The 22,212-nt window shown below is 41.1% G+C and overlaps 1 protein-coding gene across 1 annotated transcript in view; it reads right to left on the bottom strand.

Annotated features, from left to right (window-relative positions):
• CLVS2 (clavesin 2) overlaps nt 1-22,212 on the bottom strand; it is a 57,031-nt gene that overhangs the window by 5,513 nt on the left and 29,306 nt on the right. Inside the window, exons 3-4 of the mRNA XM_075063912.1 lie at nt 9,746-9,856; nt 4,272-4,492 (exon numbers count right to left, since the gene is read on the bottom strand). Coding sequence (XP_074920013.1) covers nt 4,272-4,492; nt 9,746-9,856 — 332 coding nt within the window. The remainder of the gene's footprint in view (nt 1-4,271; nt 4,493-9,745; nt 9,857-22,212) is intronic.

The raw sequence follows: 22,212 nt of genomic DNA, 5'->3' as shown, positions 1-22,212 counted from the left end.
ATAATTCTTCTCAATGAAAAAATGGAAATTTTCCTTTTCCAATGGTATAAAGCTCCTATTTCTCCCTTTATCCCTTAAACTTATCAATGGCATGGCACTGAAATATTGCCTGCCCTTGGTCACAACTTCCTGTACTTTTCAGAGAGACATTTCACATTGTGGGATGGAAGAAAGAAATATTATAGTGGCACATACATATAACCATATATGTGTCTGTGTGTATATGCATGCACTCATATACAAGGTAGGAACAAGAAGGGGAAAAGTGGTATAGGCAAAATAGCTCAAAAGTAATGGGAAAATATAAAAATGGTTGATTATGGTATCTTCTGCAGACCCCTTTATTTATCTTTCTATTCTTACATTAATATTCCTTTTTGAACCAATAATAAAATAATGCACTTGTTCCCAAGTACATGCTGGGACATGGCACTTGTGGGTTCAGGATGAGAACCCTTCAGTAGTGTTAATAAGTTGATGTGCTCAAGTGCAAGGCTAATTTCTCCTGTTATATTTCACTTTTCCTCAACCGGTGATTGCGATTGTCATTTTTAAGGAACCATACTGAATTTCAGTGAACCCACACTTTTGCTCATGAAGTTAGTAAACAATCAAGTATGACACAGAGCTGACATGCTTACAGTCTGGAAGAAAATATAGAGAGATGACAAGTCACCCTTCACTAGTTTCTTGCTATGCTGTTTAAGGGTTAAATGATGCTCTGACTCTAGTGGCCTTGCAAGGGTGTATATTCCCTCCATCCTGCTCCCCACAACCAGCTGTACACACCATATTTCTCACTGTAAGCAAGTGGGCAAGGTGGGAATGAAGTAGGTGGGGACAAGGATCCATCACCAGCATCCCTTTCAGGCTGGCCATTGAAATTTGCTGCGCCCTGAGGCGGCAGGGAAAGGCACCACAACTGTCACTAAATAATTATAAATGAGAGAGAAGATGACACGCTGGGAACTAAGACCCATTTACTTGTCTTGTTTTAACCGTTAACTTTAAGCCATCCTACGGGCTAGGTGGGCAGGCATATGTACTTCCTCAAGCTTAGCTGGCCTTCAACCTCTAAGGAGAAGGAAAAACACTCTTTCCTCTAAGAGAGCAATCCCCCTCCTTGGATTGGATAGTCCGACACCTTCATAGCATGGTTAGCCCTACCAGGGCATATGCCCCGCTACCATAGCTGTCAGATGCCCAGGGTCACCGCTGCACCACGATGAGACATTGAGGTAGGATTTTGCAGTGGTACCCATGAGAACAGAAAAGACCGCCTGGTCGGCCTCCAAGAAGATGTGAAGATGACGTTAAACATTTCAGATGAACATGGAAAAGAAAGGCAAGAATGCGAGAAGAATGGCGGATGTGTTGTGATCGGCACAATCTTAATGACAGCTGAAGACTGATCGATCCAGGCGATCCAGGTGAGAGAGAGGATAACGATACTAAGGGCATATATGTACTGACTTCAGTCAACCCATGTATAGGCATGGAGAGAACCTGCCACCCAACCCCCCAAAAAACCTGGATAAGCCTTCAAAGGGAAAGACACGTTCCAGTAAAATGTAACATCTCCCCTTAATATCCAGATCAATTATGTTAGCTTTAAAAATCTGTGGCTGTTTTTGCTGTACTCATCTCTCAGTGTTTATTGCTTCTTTCAAGCACCACTTTCTCTCTCTCCATGCGGTGGTACTTCAGTGACACATCAAGGTAAAAATAACAGCACTTTTGCACTTCTATAATCATTCTTCCTTACATGGAAGTATTTTAAATATTTTTAAAAAATCTTCCTTCCCCCCTGTGAAATAGGGTGGTATTGTTAACCCTCATTTTAGTGATGGTGAATTGAAGCACAAAGTTGAGTTGCAAAGGAGCCTTAGTACAAACGAGAATTTGGCACAGGAAATTTAGTAGACTAGAATTCAGGTTTCTGAGTACCAGCCCTTAACCAACAGATCATTCTTCTTCTCAAATTTGGTTCACCAGAGAACTTGAATGAGCTCTCGGGCATTTCTGAAGTATACATTATGGACTTAAAGAAGGTGTATGGGAGCAAGCCGAATGACAGAGTAATGACATTCTTGGTAGGATTTTAGTTTGTGAGGGCAATAGTTACTGAAATAGCAAAAAGAGTTAAACAAGAAAATAGTCGGCTTTGAGATACATACAAAAGCCTGGAAATTCACACACGGCTGTCACTCCACTCTTTGTTTGCTCTCTTGTTACTACAGATGTCAGAAAACAATGTGTGCTGCTGCATACCATGCTGAATGCAGTGTAATATCAAGGCAAACCAAATCAGTCATGTGTGCTATTGGCTACCATACCAGTGGAATACCTAGGCAAAACAAGGCAGTCAAGGAGAGAGCATCAGCCTTAATTCAGAAAATGACAGAGGTAAGTAAAATTCAATCTTAATCTCAACGTCATATTAACACTTCATATTTAATACACCAAAGCCCTGGGGCTTTCTGTCCAGCATCCTAACTGCTTCTCTCTTCTGCAGAAGTTGCACGTAGGGCTTTCTGTATTCAATGGTTGGGAAAAAGAATTCCAGTGTACACTGCAGATGCACTCTGCAGAAATCTGAAGGCATGCATTTCAGATGCAAAACATTCAGTTAAGTTACATGCACACAGAAACTAAAACGTTTTTGTTGTTGAATACCCTCTCCTGTTCTCAGGTGTGTCTACAACACTTACCCAGGTGGAAAGAATACAGAAAATAGATGAGTATTCTGCATTAGAAAAACGGAATGAGGAAGTCAGTCAATTCATTGCTGTGCTTCTCTAGTCTAGATTAGAGATTTGCCTCCAGGGTCTGCCCTTGGCCCTCTGACTTTCTCCTCTTTTGCTCACCCCCTTAGGTGAGATATTTTCTGTCACGGCGTCAGTTATCATCATTACAACAATGAGTCCTGCAGAGCTACACCTCCACCTCTGCTTTCATCCTCTGTGTCTCATAACTCCTCAAAAATCATGTGCAAGTTAAATATGTTTAAAACTGATTTTCTCATCTTCACCTTCCCAAGCCCTCTACAGTTCTGTTTTTTCCCCATCTCTTTTGATAACTCCGTCATAGTCTCCATCATTCAGGTTCATGGTCATTCTTCTCTACTCCCATAAAACTTGCAAAGTGAGTGAGGATTATCATGACTCCCAATATACAAATAATAACTAACATGTTCTCCTTTTCTTTATTTCTACTGCTCTCATCCCTCCCATTTCCAAAGCACACAATGTTCTATAGTCAAAATTATCTTCCTTGCCCACAACTCTGAAAACACTTCCCCCTGCTAGAATTCCTCCCCTGGCTTCCTCTCTCTTTCTACACCAAACTCAATCTCTTTGAATTGGATCTTCAAGTCTGAATTTGACCCAGTGTTGCTGAGAGCAGTTTTTGCCTCCTCATCCTCACTTTCAAGGCTCTACATTGTTCTTCCCTGCCTATATTTCTGCTCTCATTTCTTGCCATTCCTACCCACCTTTGCCCTGAACTCTGACAACTCTGCCTTCCTATCATTCCATTTGCAGTCTTGCACCTTTTTTTCATACTATCTCCAAAGCCTGAAACAGCATTATTCTGCTAATGTACCAAGCCATCTTGGTCTCCTTCAGTTATTTCCTAAAAAACTTACTTGTTTCAAGTATCAGAAGGGTAGCCGTGTTAGTCTGGATCTGTAAAAGCAGCAAAGAGTCCTGTGGCACCTTATAAACTAACAGACGTATTGGAGCATGAGCTTTCGTGGGTGAATCTGACGCAGTGGGTATTCACCCACGAAAGCTCATGCTCCAATACGTCTGTTAGTCTATAAGGTGCCACAGGACTCTTTGCTGCTTTTACTTGTTTCAGTTAGCCTTCCACCAATAACTAGCCAATCCTGTCTTCATGCTAAATAACTGTAAGATAACAAATTACACTATATATACAAAGAAATCCCAGCATATCAAGAGATTTGCCAGTTCCTGTTCTCTCTCTTTCTCCCCATTACTTGGTCCATATGTAGTCTAACCTATTACAAGCAACTTGGTGAGGGATCTTTGTTTCTTGTCCATAAAGTGCCATGTACACCTATTGTAGAAATTACACTGATTATGATTGTTGTTATGAAAATCAGTGTAGCAGACTTCCTTAAATGGTTTCCCAGGTTATAATTTGTTTGGGGAAATTATCTGTGGCATCAAGAACAACCATTATAAAGAATTAGGGAAGCGTTAACACATCAATAGTACCAGGATGCCTCAGAAGCTGATTTAACATACCTCTTCATGGATTTGGGAGAGAGATCCTTTTCTAGTTCTTTTGCAGGAGTGCTGTAGGAGTCCACACTGTATTCGCTGTCATCATCATACTCGTGGTCTAGCAGAGTTCTTGCCCATGTGCCCATGTCATAGGGTGGCAGCATCCCTCCAAACTCAGAAGGTAGGATCTCAGGATGAATTAGCTGATGCAGACTGTTGAGATTATTACCATGCAGAAATATCTGTACATATCAGGATAAAACCAAAAAAGTAACACAAATCAACACAGCACAAAGTAATATCATGATTTTAACTGGTAATAAATATTTATACTGGGGCCCCATTGGGCTAGGTGATGTACCAACAAAGGCAGACAGAATCCCTGCCTTGAGCTATCATTTTGTGTCTAGGAGCCTATAAATACACAAGTGAAACACTTTAAGCATATGAACAGTTCCATCTAAAGAGTTTGCAAGATCAAGTGCATAAGAAGACAAGCATACAAAAAATAAGAAGACACAATCCAATACACATTTTTTCTTTACGTTTTTTAATTCCATACGAAATGAATATTGAGTTTTACCAACTAGCCTTTAAACATTCTCTGAGTTCTATCAGAAACAAAAGTGGTTTATGATAGTGGTTCTCAATCCTTCTTTACCCAGGTACCCCCCTAAAACTAAATAGGCAAACCTGCAGGCCCCCAACCAAAGGCGATGCATGGGGGTCACAATTATAAGTGCTGATGTAGCAGGACACAGCAGTGGTGGGTCTCCTTGGAGAGCTGCTGCCTCCTTGTGGAGTCAATGGCTGTGAGGCAACCTCTTCTGATGACAGGGGAAGAGCTCTCTTCTGCACTGACTCTGTAATTTTTGGTTGTGGACCCCTAACTGGCTGAGTGGCTTGCTGAGGTGAGTCAGGGGGTGGAGGTGGTGCTCCCTTCCCAAGCCCTGTCGCCTGGGGCTGAAGCCCGAGCTCAAGTGCCCTCACTGAAGCCCAGTTTATTTTGGCCAACCTCTGAAGCCTGCTGGGGGCCATGTACCGCGGGCTGAGAACCATTGCCACAGACCACTTAACCAGGAAGATGCAGATGAAAGTTTTAAAAAACAAACAAACAAAAAGCTCCACACATCCAAAGCAGAGGACTTTGTAGTGATCGGGGACTTTGACTACCCAGACATTTGTTGGGAAAATAATGCTGCGGGGCACAAAATTATTCACAAGTTCTCTGAACATACTGGAAACAACTTTTATTGCAGAAGGTAGAAAAAGTGACTAACGGAGAGGGCTGTTCTACATTTGATTCTGACAAATAGGCAGGTTGAGAAACTGGTTGAGAATTTGAGGGTGGAAGGCAGCTTGGGTGAAAGTGATCATGAAATGAGGTGTTCATGTTCCTAAGGAATTGTAGGAGGGAAAACAGAGGAGTAAAAGGGAATGAACTTCAACAAGGCAGTCTTTAGCAAACTCGGAGAATTAGTAGGTAAATGGGAAGCAAGTCTAAGGGAAACAATTATTCAAGAGAGTTTTCTGTTTTATAAAGATACACTATTAAAGACAAAAGAACAAACTACCCTAAAGCACAGGAAAGACAGGAAATATGGTTAAGAGACCACAGGAGATCTTAGATGACCTGCACTCAAAAAGTCATACAAAAACTAAAAACTAGATCAAATTATGAATGGTGAATATAAAAAAAAAGTCAACACAAACATGTGGGGAGAAAATTGGAAAGCTCAAGGCACAAAATGAGATTAAACTACCTAGAGACGAAAAGAGTAACAAGAAAACATTTTACAAATACATTAGAAGTAAGAGGAAGACCAAGGACAGGGCAGGCCCATTACTTAGGGAGGAGGGAAAGACAATAACAGAAATACACCAATGGCTGAAGTGCTGAATGCCTTTTTTGTTTCAGTTTTCACCAACAATATTAACAGTTATCTGATGGCTAACAGTGAACATCAGTATAGATGGGATAGGATCTGAAGCTAAACGGATATTAAGGATTACTTAGACAAATTAGGTGTCTTGAAGTTAGCAGAGCCTGAGCAAATACATTGTAGAATAGTTAAGGCACTGGCTGAAGAAATCTCAGAGCTATTAGCGATTATCTTTGAGAACTTGTGGAGGATGGGAGTGATCCACAGAGTACTGAAAAAAGAGAATAATAGAACAACACAGGGAATTACAGACCAGTAAATTTAACTTCAGCGCCATGCAAGATAATGGACCAAATAATCAAAACAATCCATTTGTAAGCACCTAGAAGATAATAAGGTGATAAGTAACAGTCTATATGGATTTGTCAAAAACAAATCATGTCAAACCAACCTAGTTTTCTTCTCTGACAGAGTAATAAGACTTGTGGATGAGGGTGGAGGGACCAGTAGACATGATATCTCAACTTTAGTAAGGCTTCTGATATTGTCTCATATGAACTTCTAAAACAAACTAGGGAAATATAGCCTAGATGAACCTACTATAAGGTGAGTGCAAAACTGATTGGAAAAGTGTACTCAGAGAGCAGTTATCAATGGTTCACAGTCAAACTGGAAACGCATGTTGTGTGGGGTCCCACAGAGAGATCCCCGGAGGTCCTGGAGCCAGTTCTATTCAATACCTTCATAAGTGACTTGGATAATGGCAGAGAGAGTACACTTAAAATGTCTGTGGATGATACCAAGCTGGGAAGGCTGCAAGGGCTTTACTGGATAAGATTAGAATTCAAAGTGATCTTGACAAACTGGAGAAAGGGTCTGAATGAAACAGAATGAAATTCAAGAAGGACAAGTGCAAAGTACTACACTCAGGAAGGACTAATCAGGTACACAAATACAAGATGGGAAATGACTGCCTAGAAAGGAGTACTGTAGAAAAGTATCAGTGGGGTTATAGTGGATAACAAAACAAGAAGTCCAAAAAGGAGCTTGCTTCTGATGAACCCAGCTGATTGTTTTTTTTGTTTTTGTTTGTTTTTTTGAAGTCCAGAAGAGGAGGGTTGGGAAAGATTTTTCAGGATATGGTCTGAACTGTTTAATGATACCTGAAGAGAGCCTACTTCTACACAGGAAAAAAGAACCCCACTGATTGCACACCCCTATTTCTCCCCCAACCCTCTTCTGGCATTCAAACACTGCCCCCCACTTCCACGCAGCTCAACATCAGAAGCAAGCTCCTCACAGAGCAGGACAGCTTTGTGGGTGAAACCAGACAATCTAACTCAGATTTAATTACAAAATATGTACATGATGCAAATTAAAACTACATCTCAGGAGTTACTGTGGTATGCACATACAGAAATCCCTTTCCATAGGCATTTATACTGAACATTTTATATGGTATGTGCATTTGGGGGCTATTGTATCTTTGGAAAAGCAGCAGAGAATCCTGTGGCACCTTATAGACTAACAGACGTTTTGGAGCGTGAGCTTTCGTGGGTGAATACCCACTTCGTCAGACGCAGGTAGTGGAAATTTCAGGGGCAGGTGTATATAATGCTAGCCAGCAAAGTAGAGATAACGAGTTAGTTCAATCAGGGAGGATGAGGCCCTGTCTAGCAGTAGAGGTGTGAAAACCAAGGGAGAGAAAACTGGTTCTGGTAATTGCAAGCCATTCACTTGTTTAGTCCAGAGCTGATGGTGTCAAATTGTGCATGAAACTGAAGCTCAGCCAGTTTCTCTTTGAAGTCTGGTCCTGAATGTTTTTTGCTGCAGGATGGCCTATTAAGGTCTGCTATAGGTGGGTGCCAGGGAGGTTGAAGCTGCCTCCTACAGGTTTTGTATTAGGCCATTCCGAAATCTGATTTGTGTCCATTTATCCTTTCCCGTATGACTGTCCAGTTTTGGCCGATTGTACATAGCAAGGGATTGCTGGCATCTGAGGCGATATTACATTGGTGACGTGCGTAATGAACCGATGAGTATGGGCTCGATCTGGTTAGGTTCCTGCGATGGTGTCGCTGGTAGATATGTGGGCAGAGAGTTGGCACGAGGTTGTTTGCTGCATGGATTGTTCCTGAGCTAGAGTTACTATGGTACGTGTGCAGTTGCTGGTACCCACACACCATACAAAATCTCACCAAGCATCTCTCAAAATACAATACCCTGAGAGATTAGGAAACAGAATCAACAGAGCCAAGGACTACCCCAAAGCCTCTACTGCAAAGACAACCCAAGAAAGAAACCAACCGGACTCCACGTGCCATCATCTAACAGCCCCCAGCTAAAACCCCTCCAATGCTCAATCAGGGACTCAAAACCCATCCTAGCATGATCCCACACTTCACAGGTTGGGGTGGCAGGCCAATCCTTGCCCCAGACAACTGCCACCTGAAACGTATTCTCACCAGCAACTTCACACTGCACCATAGTAACTTCAGCTCAGTAACCAATCCATGCAACAAACTTGATGCCAACTCTGCCCACAATACTAACACCAGCGACACATCACAGGACCTAACAGCATCAGCACCATAACCATAACTGGTTCATTCACCTGCACGTCCACCAATGTAATATACGCCATCATATGCCAGCAATGCCCCTCTGCTATGTACAGTCGGCCAAACTGGACAGTCACTCTAAGAAAAGGATAAATGGGACAAACAGAAATATCAGGAATGGCAATATACAAAAACCTGTAGGAGAGCACTTCAACCTCCCTGGCCACACTATAGCAGACCTTAAGATGGCCATCCTGCAGCAAAAAAAACTTCAGGACCAGCCTTCAAAGAGAAACTGCTGAGCTTCAGTTCATCTGCAAATTTGACACCAATTAAGCTCTGGACTAAACAAAGATTGTGAAATGACTTGCCAATTACAGAACCAGTTTCTCCTCCTTGGTTTTCACACTCTACTGCTAGAACAGGGCCTCATCCTCCCTGATTGAACTAACTCGTTATCTCTAGCTGCTTGCTAGCTATATATACCTGCCCCTGGAAATTTCCACTACCTGCGTCTGACGAAGTGGGTATTCACCCACGAAAGCTCACGCTCCAAAACGTCTGTTAGTCTATAAGGTGCCACACGATTCTCTGCTGCTTTTACAGATCCAGACTAACACGGCTACCCCTCTGATACTTGTATCTTTGGAGTAACTCCAGTGATGTCAATGCAGTTGCACCAGGGAGGAATTTGGCACTACATAGTTAATTTAAAAAACTACTTCAGGGTTTTTTTTTCTTATGTACTTATTTCTTATGAAAGAGCACTATTTAAAACATGTATCTGCCTATCACTCACTCAATCTAGTGGGACTAACATACTTAAAATAAAACATGTTTTAAAAGCTTTGCTGAACTGGAGTATTACTGGAGAAAGCCATGTATATTTTTGAGGCAGGAGAGATGCCCTTCATAACACAAATCTTTAAAAGTTATATAGAAATACATTACACAAATACCAATTGGGGATTTTGAGCATGTCTATTTACAATATACTGTGATACATCTGCAGACTATAATTGTTTAACAATATAAAAAACAAGCAGAATACCCTCTTCCGCGTCTTCTCTTTTAAAAAGGGCCGTATAACTGTGTAGAGGGCATGGATATACCATGGTTGATTGACAAAATGAATTCCTCCAAACCGAGCTGGAAAACTGTCCTACAGAACATAAAACAAACATACATCATGATTAAAGTATGTTCTTAAAAGAAGATGTATGGTGTGCATGAACTCAATTTTTTTATGCTGAAATGCATTCATTTGCTTACTTAACCTTAAAGAACTCTTTTCCAAAATGGTCTCCACTCAGTGATGGTCCAACATTCCATTCCAGAGTAGCAATACTTTTAGGCACACAATTTCCTGACAGAATGATTACAACGGGCTTCACAGCACTGGGATGACCTCTTGATGTCCCCTCCAGCCCTGCATTCCTATGATTCTGAACAGCATTCTAATAAAAAGGGTATTTTTGTCGTCTAGGTATACTTTACATGTGTATGATCTGTCCAGAATCCACCACTGCAACATGCTTTCCCCATCTGTCTCCATTCAATTTCATTTATCTTTAATCTTAATAGTAGTGCACCAAAATCCCATCTCTGCCAGTATTGCTGAAATTCATTAGAAATGTTCCTATTTCCTTGTTCCAATCTTAAAATCAAATGTAAACCTAAGCTTCAAGTCAAAATGTATACAATACCGTTTAAACTTGACAAGATTAAAATGCATTAAACATGATCATACAATATTTATGAGCCTTGTTCTTATCACATATTCAGTGGCTATGAGCTGAAGTTTATGGAGCAAATTTCTGTCCTGAACCAACCATTTCTTTCTAAATTGGTTTTGGCTGTTTCGCCTGACACCTCTTCTAAAGAAACACAAGAGGGTGAACAATTCATTTGTATGGCTATTTGCATGCAGTAATTTGGTTCTCAGGGCCAAAAACTGCAATACTATTGTATGATCCAGTATGCATTTTATTTTTGAAAGCTGATACAGCAGGCAACAGAAACCCTTCCTTTCACTGCCCAGAAGAAAACTTGAAGAGGCTAGTGATTTCACTATCTGTGTTCAGGAATATTGCCACCAAATTCATCATATCCATATGTGAGCATATGCCCAGCTACTGTGATAGTCTACTTCCCTCTGATGTCTAGACTAGACCCCTTGCATTAGGCATAGATGCAAGAGGTTTAAATAGGCAACAATTTAAAGTGCTTCCCGGTTTCAGCTATATGTATATATATAACATTGCAAGATGAGTACCAGTTTCTTTACACTTAGTTAATCCAGTTTGCTATTCCAGCATAGAACCAAAGCGCAGCATGCTGGGTCTCACTGTCCAAGTGAACGTACCTTAAAGCTACTGAACAGGTCTTCAGAGAAACCGGGTATGTGTAATGTGGGGGATGGAGGTACAAAGGGTGGAGTGGAGCAAGGAAGAGGTAGGAAATACTACCTATGGTCTCTACACTGTTTCCATTATCTTCCAGAACATTTCAGAGGATCAAGCATTTATCCTTATGCAGGAGATATGGAAGAACATAAAATGGCCCTACTAGGTCAGACCAAAGGTCCACCTAGCCCAGACCTATCTTCCAACAGTGGTCAATGCCAGGTGCCCCAGCGGGAATGAACAGAACAGGTAATCATCAAGTGATCCATCCCCGGTCGCTCATTCCCAGCTTCTGGCAAACAGAGGCTAGGGACACCATCCCTGCCTATCCTGGCAAATAGCCATTGATGGGCTTATCCTCCATGAATTTATCTTGTTCTTTTTTGAACCCTGTTATGATCTTGGCATTTACAACATCCTCTGGCAAGGAGTTCCACAGGTTGACTGTGTGTTGTGTGAAGAAATACTTCCTTTTATTTGTTTTAAACCTGCTGCCTACTAAATTCATTTGGTGACCCCTAGTTCTTGTGTTATGAGGAGTAAACAACACTTCCTTACCTACTTTCTTGACACCAGTCATGATTTTATAGACCTCAATCATATCTCCCCTCAGCCATCTCTTTTCCAAGCTGAAAAGTTCCAGTTTTATTAAGACATTGAACTAAGCTAGTCACACAGGACTTCAATGCATGAATAACTATTCCTGTTTCCCACCCCCACCCCCAATTTACAGTTACATTCACCAAAACAAACTCAGAAACACTTATACTAGTGAATAAGGATGATGGACACACACCCCCACACATACACACACCATGAAGTATATGAAAGATTTCTGACTTATTGCTTAGAAAATGCCCCAGGTAGTGGGCAGAGTAGTTCCTAAATGAAAAGGTATCTATGCACATGCTCTGGTTCAGTATGAAAGGTATTTGTAATCCAGCATTAGCTCAAAATGGATCACGTCCTGATCCTTTGGGTAACTGTCAAGTCACCATATTCCCTGCAAATAAAAGGAGTATCTGGAGAAGGTGCAAATTAGGACAGTGCAGTTACCACCTCCTTTTCCTTTTGAATCTGGTTTTGCTGAAGGCCCTGGATATGTGTGAAGTAACACTGACATAATCAATGTCATTAGATATGAGATTGTAGCTGCTGTCTCACTGTGCAAGTGAATGTACCACAGAGCCACTGAATATTTCTTCAAAGCGTTTCAACAATTTTTATGGTTTTTTTGTTTTTGTTTTTTAAGTGAGACTTGTGATTTTGAGTACCTCGAATTTTGGGTGCCCAGCTTGAGATGCCTGATTTTCAGAAAGCAGGTGGCCAAAACTTTCTAAAAATCAGGCACCTGTAATGTCTCCCCAATTGGGCATCCACAACTTGAGGTACCCATAAAGACTTAGGTGTTTTTCCACTCAGCCTTGCAATGCCCCACTCACTTAGAAGTCCAAGCCTCATTTTCCAAAGTGACTTAGACTCCGATTTTTAAGTCTCAAGTGCCTAGACCAAAGTTACACAGCAGGTTAGCAGCAAGACTGTGACTAGAACTCATGGATTGAGGCCCTATACTCAATCCAGTAGAACATACTGCCCTGTAAGAGCAGAAAGAGGTAGAATAAGTAGCAGCAGATGCTGGAGGAACACTAAGAACAGGCATATTAGGGAGTGTAGCTCTGGAGCTAGAAGTATATCTGACATTCTGGCACTACCCACATGTAACTAACTTTTACACCAGGGATGCATCAGGCAGATGGCCATCCTACAAATCAGCAGGTGAGAAATTCTTCCAAATCAACGATTCCTGTGTTTTTATCTAGATTAAGTCACCGGTATGGTGGCAGTTGCAAGTGCCCCTAGAGACACATTGCATGGCAGCAGGGCAGCCTGTAACCCAGGAATCACATTTTTCATGGACTCTATGAAAAAGAAATCCCATGTCAAAAACTGACAAGAGACACATATCTAGGAAGGAGCCATGAAGCAAGCTATACACTTGATTGGAGAAGTGATTAGCCAGCTGACAGAGCATAACTGAATGGTTAAGAAGAGTGTACTTACTCTCTTCCTTTATTCGCAACACAAGCAACTAATTACATTTGTTTGTGTGGGTTTTTTCATATTAACCACTCAGAAACATCACTGACTGTGTGGAATAGTGCAAGATAAGTACACAGCTAATAAATAATCAATTCTGAATACAGTCATTCCATGTATGATGAGCACTACAGCTAATTAGTATTGTTCACAGCCCTAATGAGCCAAGGCTTACAAATGCTGGTTAATAGTGTGCAGTCAGATAAAAGATAGAGTCCTATGTGTTTAAACGTAAGGTTGCCCAACAGTGACTGTTAAACTGCCCTTTTCTCTAAGGTCACCAATGGGAGTGGTCCTGAACAAACTGCCTTATTACAGCATTTTCAGTTCCAAGCCCAAGAAACCCTAACTTACAGCACAGTGGTTCCCCCTGCCTCTTCCACCCACCACCACTTCTCATAATTTGTATAGTCTGTCTTTACATGCTTCTTTTCCAGCAACCTGTTGCTTTCAACTTCTAGTCCATGGCACATGTCAAAGAAGCCAGGTTTCTGCTCTCAAGTTGCATTGGCACAGTGTTTTAGTCCAATACTCTCTTCTGTTCTGATTTTGCTGTTGTTATCTCTATATGCATAGGATCAAAGGGAAGAAACAAACTGCTACCCATAATTCATACTGCCTGGGTCCACGGACAAATAACTGGGATCGTTACACTACAACTGTGTGGACGTAAGCATCCTCTTTGGATGTGCTCAACTGACTTTATGCCTCCGTGTTCAGGTATTCCTGATATTTGTTTATTTAATTCTTATTCAGTTTAAAATATCTCAACACCATCAAGAAGTGCACACAAGTCTGTTACCCCATGCTCCCACAACTGTTACTCTAATTCTCTTTCTACCCTTTCTCCCTTCCCCCAATTACTTGTTACCACTTTGCATCTTATCTTTGGGTGTGTCTACACTATAGCAGCTGCAGCTGTGCCACTGTAATGCCATAACATAGATGCTTTCTACATTGATGGGAGAGGTTTTGCCATCAATGTAGGTAATACATCTCTCCAAGAAGAGGTAGTTAAGCTGATGAAAGTATTCTTCTGTTGACCTAGCTGCATCTACACTAGGGTTACGTCAACCTAACTATGGCACTCAGTGAAATTTTTCACAGCCTCAAGCAATGTAGCTAGGTTGATTTAATTTTTAAGTGGAGACCAGGCCTTAAATTTGATGGTAAGTTCTTGGATGCAGGGACTGTCACCTACTGTGTGTTTGTACAAGGCCTATGACCAGGGCCCCCTTATTTTGACTGGGCTTGCAGGTACTTGTGTAATCCAGGTAATAATAATGAGTTATATTCAACAGCACAGTAAGGTACCCACCTCTCACTGAAAATCAGTTGGAGTCAAGGAAATCAGAACTCTAGGAATTTTTGAAAATCCCACCTTTTGCATCAGCACCTTCATCTATAGGAAGACTCCGCTTTCTTTCATATTAGAAAATGGGTCTTTCCAAATCCTGCACTCTGAATTCCTTGCGTGCCAACCATCTTGGGCAAGTACAGTGCAGTACTTGATGGATTAAGCCCCAATTCAGCTTTGAAGACAATGGATCTATTCATGTGTTTTCCAGCTAAGTATGTGTTAAAGTGCTATGATGAATCAGAGCTCTAGCATCTGAAAGAGACAAGCTGGGCCAGCCCTGTGGAACTCAGAGCCAAAACTGGGGCAACTGAATTAAAATATAACACAAGCCCAAAGTTACCATATTACATTATTAAAAGCTCAACTATCAATGCTTCATTTGATAGTTCTTCTTGCGAACAACAAATTCAGATCTCCTGCAGCTATTCAGAAGAGTCAAGCCTCAATACCGTTATAAGCAGTGTCTAACAGCACACTGCAATATACTTCTTATGCAGTATCTGAATATACGCTGTATCTTTGTACTGGAAACCTGATAAAGACACTAGAACGTTTCTCCCTGATATAAGGCACAGAGTTCCCAAACTTCATTTTTAGGATGTTAAACAGGAAAAACTGAAGAAAAACAGGGGAACAATTGAAAAATTTGGACTAGTCCAAAATGTTAATGCCCTGCCATGGAATTTTTTTTCACCATAGCAGAAAATTTGAACTAATCTGGGAACTGAGAGCCACCATTGCCCACGTTACAGATGGATAAATCTTAGACCTGCTCCCAAACACAAACCTTCATTGAAGATATCCAAAAAAATTGCAGTGAAATGTATGCTGTGTATTGTAGGATATTTGTAGTGTCCCTGAATATCTGCACTAAAGTCTTGATCCTGTATACGCTTACACATCTAAAGCTATCTAGGGTTGAAGCAAAAACCACAATTACTGTAGAAGGAAAAGCCTTCATCGGGAAGATTTAGACAGTAGTGAGATTTTATTTGGTACCAATCCAGATAGGTGGGTCAAAAATTGCAGAATTAAAAAACTGATATTAAATAGGAAATCTTCTATCCAGACCTCAGGAAATCCAAATATCCTACAATTAGCTGCCTCAAGGATTTCAAACTCTAAGAATATGATATGTACCTTTACGTGAAGAAGTGGTTTTTTATCTGATATTCTTAGCTTCAGTTTTATTAAAGAATTTTAGAGTGTTTTCTAAACCAAATAAAATATATTTTTATTATCACAGTCAGCTAAAAGTGCATTACCTAAAGGCAAATTAACATCATTCATGGCATTCTGACTAAGTAAGCTTTAATTATCTGCAACTGTATGTAGACATCTAGCTGAAGAGATTCTGATGAGGCAATTTGACTTTTGGCAATCCTTTTCATTTCTATCATTCATTTTATCTTACAAGCCATATAGAAATATATTTCTATCAAAAAAAATGTGAACAGCAAACAGATAGCATCTCTCCAGTAAGAACATTGCTTCTTTTTCACTGCATTATCTGTTTTAACTTCAAGTAACCTTCCATCTTTCACTTCAGTATGCCACTTGTAAAAATTATAGATTCGTGACATACTACTAAGGCCCACCTGATTGTAAACATTTGCATGATTAGGATGAACCATCATATTTATATATGCACAATAAAAGGCAAATCTTACATATAGTCTATTTTATGCTTTCTTTGTCTTGAGCGCAAGTTAAGCTTCACAATAACCTACGGAAGGCTGTGAGTAGAGCTGATTGAAGTTGTTTCCACAACAAGTTGTTCATGAAGTATAAAAAAAACTCACTGACTTGACCTCTCAAGGTTACTTCCAGTGCTACATTTCTATTATTCTTCACAAAAAAACAGTTGACCAGGAAATTTGTTTGATCTTTTTGAAATTTTTTAATTAGAAATTGTTGGAAAATGCCCACTTTATCTCCTCTCATAGAGAAGTGAGGGGAAAAGTTAAGAGAAATTGAAAATTTTACTTTCAGAGAGATCATTTAAAAAAGTGAGTTTCTCACTTCAATTTTCTCAGAATTTCAAACTCTCAAAGTGTTACTTATAGTGTAGAACCCCACCACAACTTTTCACACTTCTGCAACTTGGAAAATGGTAAGAAAATGGGGAAAAGCAGGTTGCTCCACACAAATTTCTTTTAACTTTCCTGTGGGAAAACATTTACCAATAGGATATTTTCCAATGGGGGACCTCTCCTAGGAAAATTCTCATGGGGAAAAAATTCCATTTTCCACCCAGCTCTAGTTGTGAATATCTTGTTAAATTATATGGCAGGCAGATTTTATGCACTGTGCATAAATATAGCAACAATATTTTCCTACCATTTTGAATAAACACTGTGAAATTACTGCTCAAGAAACGTGTCATGTTGGTACTGCTAAAGACAAAAAGTCTCTCTCCACACAATACATATCAAATAGACAAATGAAATGCAATTCAGTCTTCTCTCATTACACCACTTCTGTGCCTCAACTCTGATCCAAAGGGACCACCTCTATGGAAGATGGAATATTTTTATCATCATGAACATGCAGTCTTTGATCTCTCTGCTTGAGGCTACTCAAAAGGAGCTAATTGTTGTGATAGTTTTAGTGATCCGGACATTTTCCCAGTCCATTGAGACCAAGGACATTTTACAGAGTCCACAGATAGCTTCTACCTTGTGCTGTGATTGTTCCAGAAGTTAGCTGTATAAAATCTGAATTGGTTACCTAGAGGTGAAAGACTCTATATCCCATTATCATATATCAATCTCATGAGCCATCTAATTTCCATTTTATAGCAAGGAAGAAAACAAAGAGTTTCAGATAATGGCAAAATGAAAAGAGAATGAAATGAGGATAGGAGAAACATGAGAAAGATATAGTAATAGTGGGGAATGGAGAAGAGAATGGAAATGACCATACAGCAATTAATCTGGGGAGGAATACATAAGATATGCCTCTACTTACGTGCAGGACAATATAAAATATTCAGGTCAATATAGCATGCCCCTCCCAACCAGGCTTTTCCAAAAATTGCACACAGGGAGATAGGAAAGAAGAAAACGGAAGAGTAGTATTTCATGAAAAGTCCATTGATTTCAGAATGATTTTTAAACATTTAATGGATTTTGTAGAGCTCTAACTAGATTCCCAGCATATACAATTTGTGGACAAACATGATGTAAGTAAATCACAGGAAAAATATGGGATTTCATTTATTATTTCTGCATATTATCTCAGCAATTTTCCGTAAGAATTGGATCCAAATATTATCCTACAATTTTGTAAGTTTTGTTATATAATGTCTGCTTGAAACTCACAAGCAGCTACTTTTAGTCTGCATTCAATATGCAGGATGGTATATATGTGGAAATAACACAGTAGAGATGTACATATTTTTGGTGGAGAGAACATGCATACATAATATTTATGTAGATGGTTTATTCCAAATCTTGGGATTTTCTACTTGCATTAGTTTTATACCAGTAGTGCTGATTTGCACCATACGTAACAGAAGACTCACATGCAGTCATGTACTAAACTCTATGAATGGCACAAGTATTGAAAAAGATGGACAGAAGAGAAGACCTCCCTGCAGCAACTATGATAGTAAACATTAAATCCTGAATGAGTTTTATCATATTTTAACAGATCAGTCAAGACTCATCCCTTCATAACTAAGTAGATAGAATTCTTCTCACCAGCTGCACTCTCTATCAGTGAAGCAATATGACAAGCTGAAACAAAATCAGAGCCACTCTGCCTTGATGTAAGTAGACATGGCCTGTTTCAATCTGTCCACTGCTGGAGGAGGCAGGTGGCAAGATAATCTGGAGACCATGTTACAGAGTTACTCTCACACCTCTGGAGGAGGAAAAACAACACACCAAGCAAGGAAGAGGTTCAGTCAGGCAATAACAGCAGCAAGGTCACAGCAGAAGACCAAAAAACTGTCCAATGTGCTAATTTTAAGCTTTATAAATTCATGAACTGTATTACCAGATCTTATTTTAAGAAATAAATAGACAGCAAAAGTCATTATACCTCCAGTTATCAAACTGAAACATCCAAGATAATGGACCGCATAGAAATAAGGTTGCCAGCTTTGCAATTTCTGAAAACTGGACCTGCTCTACTCACTCCCCCAAGGTTCTGCCCCCTAAACCCCAGCCCAGGGACTGCCACACTCTCCCCATCCCGCCAGTTACCTGTGGGGGTGGGGGAAGGCTCTCTCCATAAGCCACTCACACAAGTCATACAACAAGTCTGTGTATGAGCTGGGAATAGAACTCAAGAGTCCTGACTTCCAGCCGCCTCCCCCTTGCCACTCTAACCACTAGCCCCCACTCCCTTCCCAGAGACAAGGCCTAGGGATAGAACCCAGGAGTCCTGGCTCCCAGGCCCACCCTGCTCTAATCACAAAACACCATTCTCCTCTCTGAGCTAGGAATAGAGCTCAAGAGCCCTTAGTTCCAGCCTTCCCACTCCCGCCCTGCTCTAACCCATTAGGCCCCACTCCCCTCCCAGAACCAGGGAGAGAACCCAGGAGTCCTGCTTCCCAGCTCCCACAGACCTCCAATACCAAGGCAAGGGACAGTCCCAAACATGCTCACGCATCCCCTGCCCATCTGGGGATGTGGAGCGCGCTGCTTGCTTCTGTCTTGGGAATTTGCTGTTGTTTGTAGCCGCAACCTGCTCGCCCTGCCTGGCTCCAGAAAACATACATGGAAATATTGGTTCCAGGGTCTCTCTGCTTCTTCTGAGGGGTTTAATGAGCCTCAACTCCTGGTCTGTCCACACCCCACGGCCAGGGGCTCTTGGGGCCCCAGCTACTGGGCTACCTCATCTGCAGCTAGGATGGGTGGGCTGCAAAGTGCCAGAGCCTGCCAACTTCAGTCACCTGGAGCGAGCGGGAGTGGCACCCAGGTGCAGGCAGGCTCCTACCTGCATGATGCACAGAGCTAGGATTCAAAGCCCGGCCCTTCAGGAGAACCAGCCCCATGCAGAGCCCGGGCCCCTCTGTGGCCAGTGGGGAGTGAGCAGAGCATAGGGTTACCAACCCTCCAGGATTGCCCTAGAGTCTCCAGGAATTAAAGATTAATCTTTAATTAAATATGTCATGTGATGAAACCACTAGGAATATGTCCAACCAAAATTGGCAACCCTAGCAGAGTTAAGCCAGGGGCTGCTCTCCAAACAGCCCCAGGGGTTGCTCTCTGAATGGCCCTCTCCAGACATCTATGCCCTGCAGGTAGCGGGCTGCCCTTTCCTTCCCACTGCCTCTCCAGCATGCTTGGAGCTTGCCCACTCTGCTTGCAGTATCAGTGCGAACCTGCAGGTGCTCCCCTTCCCCAGCACCTGGCTGGGCTGCTTCTCAGCTGGAGCCACCTCCATGGGCGGGGAGAGGCCCCCTGTAGCTGCCCCTGAGGCTCACTATTAGCAGTTCCTGGTTCTTCTGCCCTCTCAGCTGGGAGCTGATCAGAGTTATTTTGGGAACCAAACTTTTAGTGTCTGGTCAGCAATGCTGACTACTGCCAGGTCCCCTTTTCAACAAGACTTTCTGGTCAAAAATCAGATATCTGGCAACCCTGAGAATTTGTTTAAAAAAAAAACAACCGCTTAATAGATAACTACTAATTGAAGATTTCAGAGGTCAGACATCAGGATAAAATTTCCTATCTACACACCAGAATGAGCATGCAGGCCTCAGTGTTCTACGGGTAGATCAATAATGTATCAAAGTAGCTGTTTAACTTTTAATCTACATAGTTCACTCACACACATACGATAAATTTGATGTTACCACAGTAAAAAGGGAAATAACCAGAGCATGCAGACAGAAATAAAAAAATCTACCCAAAACCAAAACCCAGCACACAAAAAGGGCAGTTAGTCAGCAGAACACCAGCCATGAGAAAGGAAGCTACCTACCACCTGGACGCAGAGAAATAAGAAAGGCACAGATTATTTATTTAGACTTTCTGATACACAATAGCTTCCATTTGAAAGATACATCAAATCATTTTAAAATCCAGCACTGTTAACTATCCTCAATGATTATTCATGCAGAAGAACCTGCTGACATATACAGCATGTTTTAGCATAATAGGGCTAGCATGCTGTTTCTCATCCCAAATGAATAATATTTCTTGCTTGTTTATTGATAGGAGATGCTACGCATAAAGTTAGACATAAGGACCTGGGTTTCTGTTTTATTCTGAATCATTTCCGCAGGTGTTGCACATGTACAAACAAGACCCTGCTATCTCAATCATGTTGTTTGCCAGGATGGCTACCTTCTTGTGTATGAGTTAACTTTTTTAAAGGATGATAGGTTGTTAGCTGATAGCTCAATCCCGAAACTGGATGCTTATGGACTGCTTTTCACTGGTCCCTATCCTTTGATTTGTCCAGCTTGCATGGGTCTACCAAGAGCTAAAACTCCCACAGGCATAGCTTGCAGGGTCACTGGATTTATGTTTATTAAAGTACATATTTTAAAGAAACATCTCATTTAACTTGGATCAAGCTGGAGGCAGATTTTTAAATCCTTACAGAAAGCTGCATTGTTAAAAAGACTTCCATTTTCCTACTCCACATCACTGCCTCCTCAGTCAGTTTCACGGACTAAAGCTGCCAATATGCAAAAGACAAAGGAAACAATAGAATTAAAATGGGTCAAAACTGGGTTTTTCCCATGGAAAATTTTGATTGTCAGATGAAATTTGAATACCAAAAATTTTAACTGGAATATATTAAATTTGGAAATACTGCTGCTATGCTTCATGGGAGTTGCAGTTTTGGTGACTCAATCTCTCATTCTCCTCCATAGGCTGGGCTCTCTGGTTGGACTACATGTCCAAAGATCTGCCAGAGCCTCCTTAGAGAAAGAGGCAGTTCATCATAGGAGCCCCTGACCACGGTTGAAAATGGGGGCATGAGGAAACTGAACTACAACTACAACTATGAGGCAGTATAGCTGTATTTCAAAACCTGCTTAGAATTAAAGATCCCATGCAGTCTCAAAAGCAGTAACATTTCTGTTTAAAATGTAAACATAAATGCATCAGGGGAAAACATTTTAACAATCTCATGATCAGAAATTAGATACCAGGTGTTATATTTCAGTCATTTACGTGATGAAACAAATGATTTACAAGTGTTATATATGTCCCAAGATATCTTCACTGCTCAAAACCCTCAACTGCCAAATAGATTGCTCTGCTTTCCGAAAAAATGTTATTGCCTGAAACTGTATCACCTCGAGCTATGATCATGTCAGAACTCACAAACTAAACAAGGCCAATCTAAGTTAATATTTTGGTAGGAAAGTTAGTGCTGTTGAATTGGTGTTGGCAGTTCAGTAAGTGGCGCTCTTTCTTCTGACCTAACTTAGATAACACTCCAAACCAGTGTTACAAGGGAACTGGGCTTGCTGGAGTTGCCAGCTTTCAGATGAGATGTCATATTGAGGGCCTGACCACTTGTGGTTGTGAAAGATCCCATGGTACCCTTTATATGAGATATAAGGTATTAGCCTCAATGCCTTGGCCAAATTCCAACTTGAGTTATTACATTCTGCCTACCTAAATTCCTCCTATAGTCTCCACTGTGCTAGAGTATTCTTCACTTTAAGTCAAATTGCCTTGAGGA

Source organism: Chelonoidis abingdonii, chromosome 3 (genome assembly GCF_003597395.2).
Source record: "Chelonoidis abingdonii isolate Lonesome George chromosome 3, CheloAbing_2.0, whole genome shotgun sequence".
Lineage (NCBI taxonomy): Eukaryota > Metazoa > Chordata > Testudines > Testudinidae > Chelonoidis > Chelonoidis abingdonii.
The sequence above is the reverse complement of the archived record's forward strand: the minus strand, read 5'-3'. Positions and strand labels throughout refer to the sequence as shown.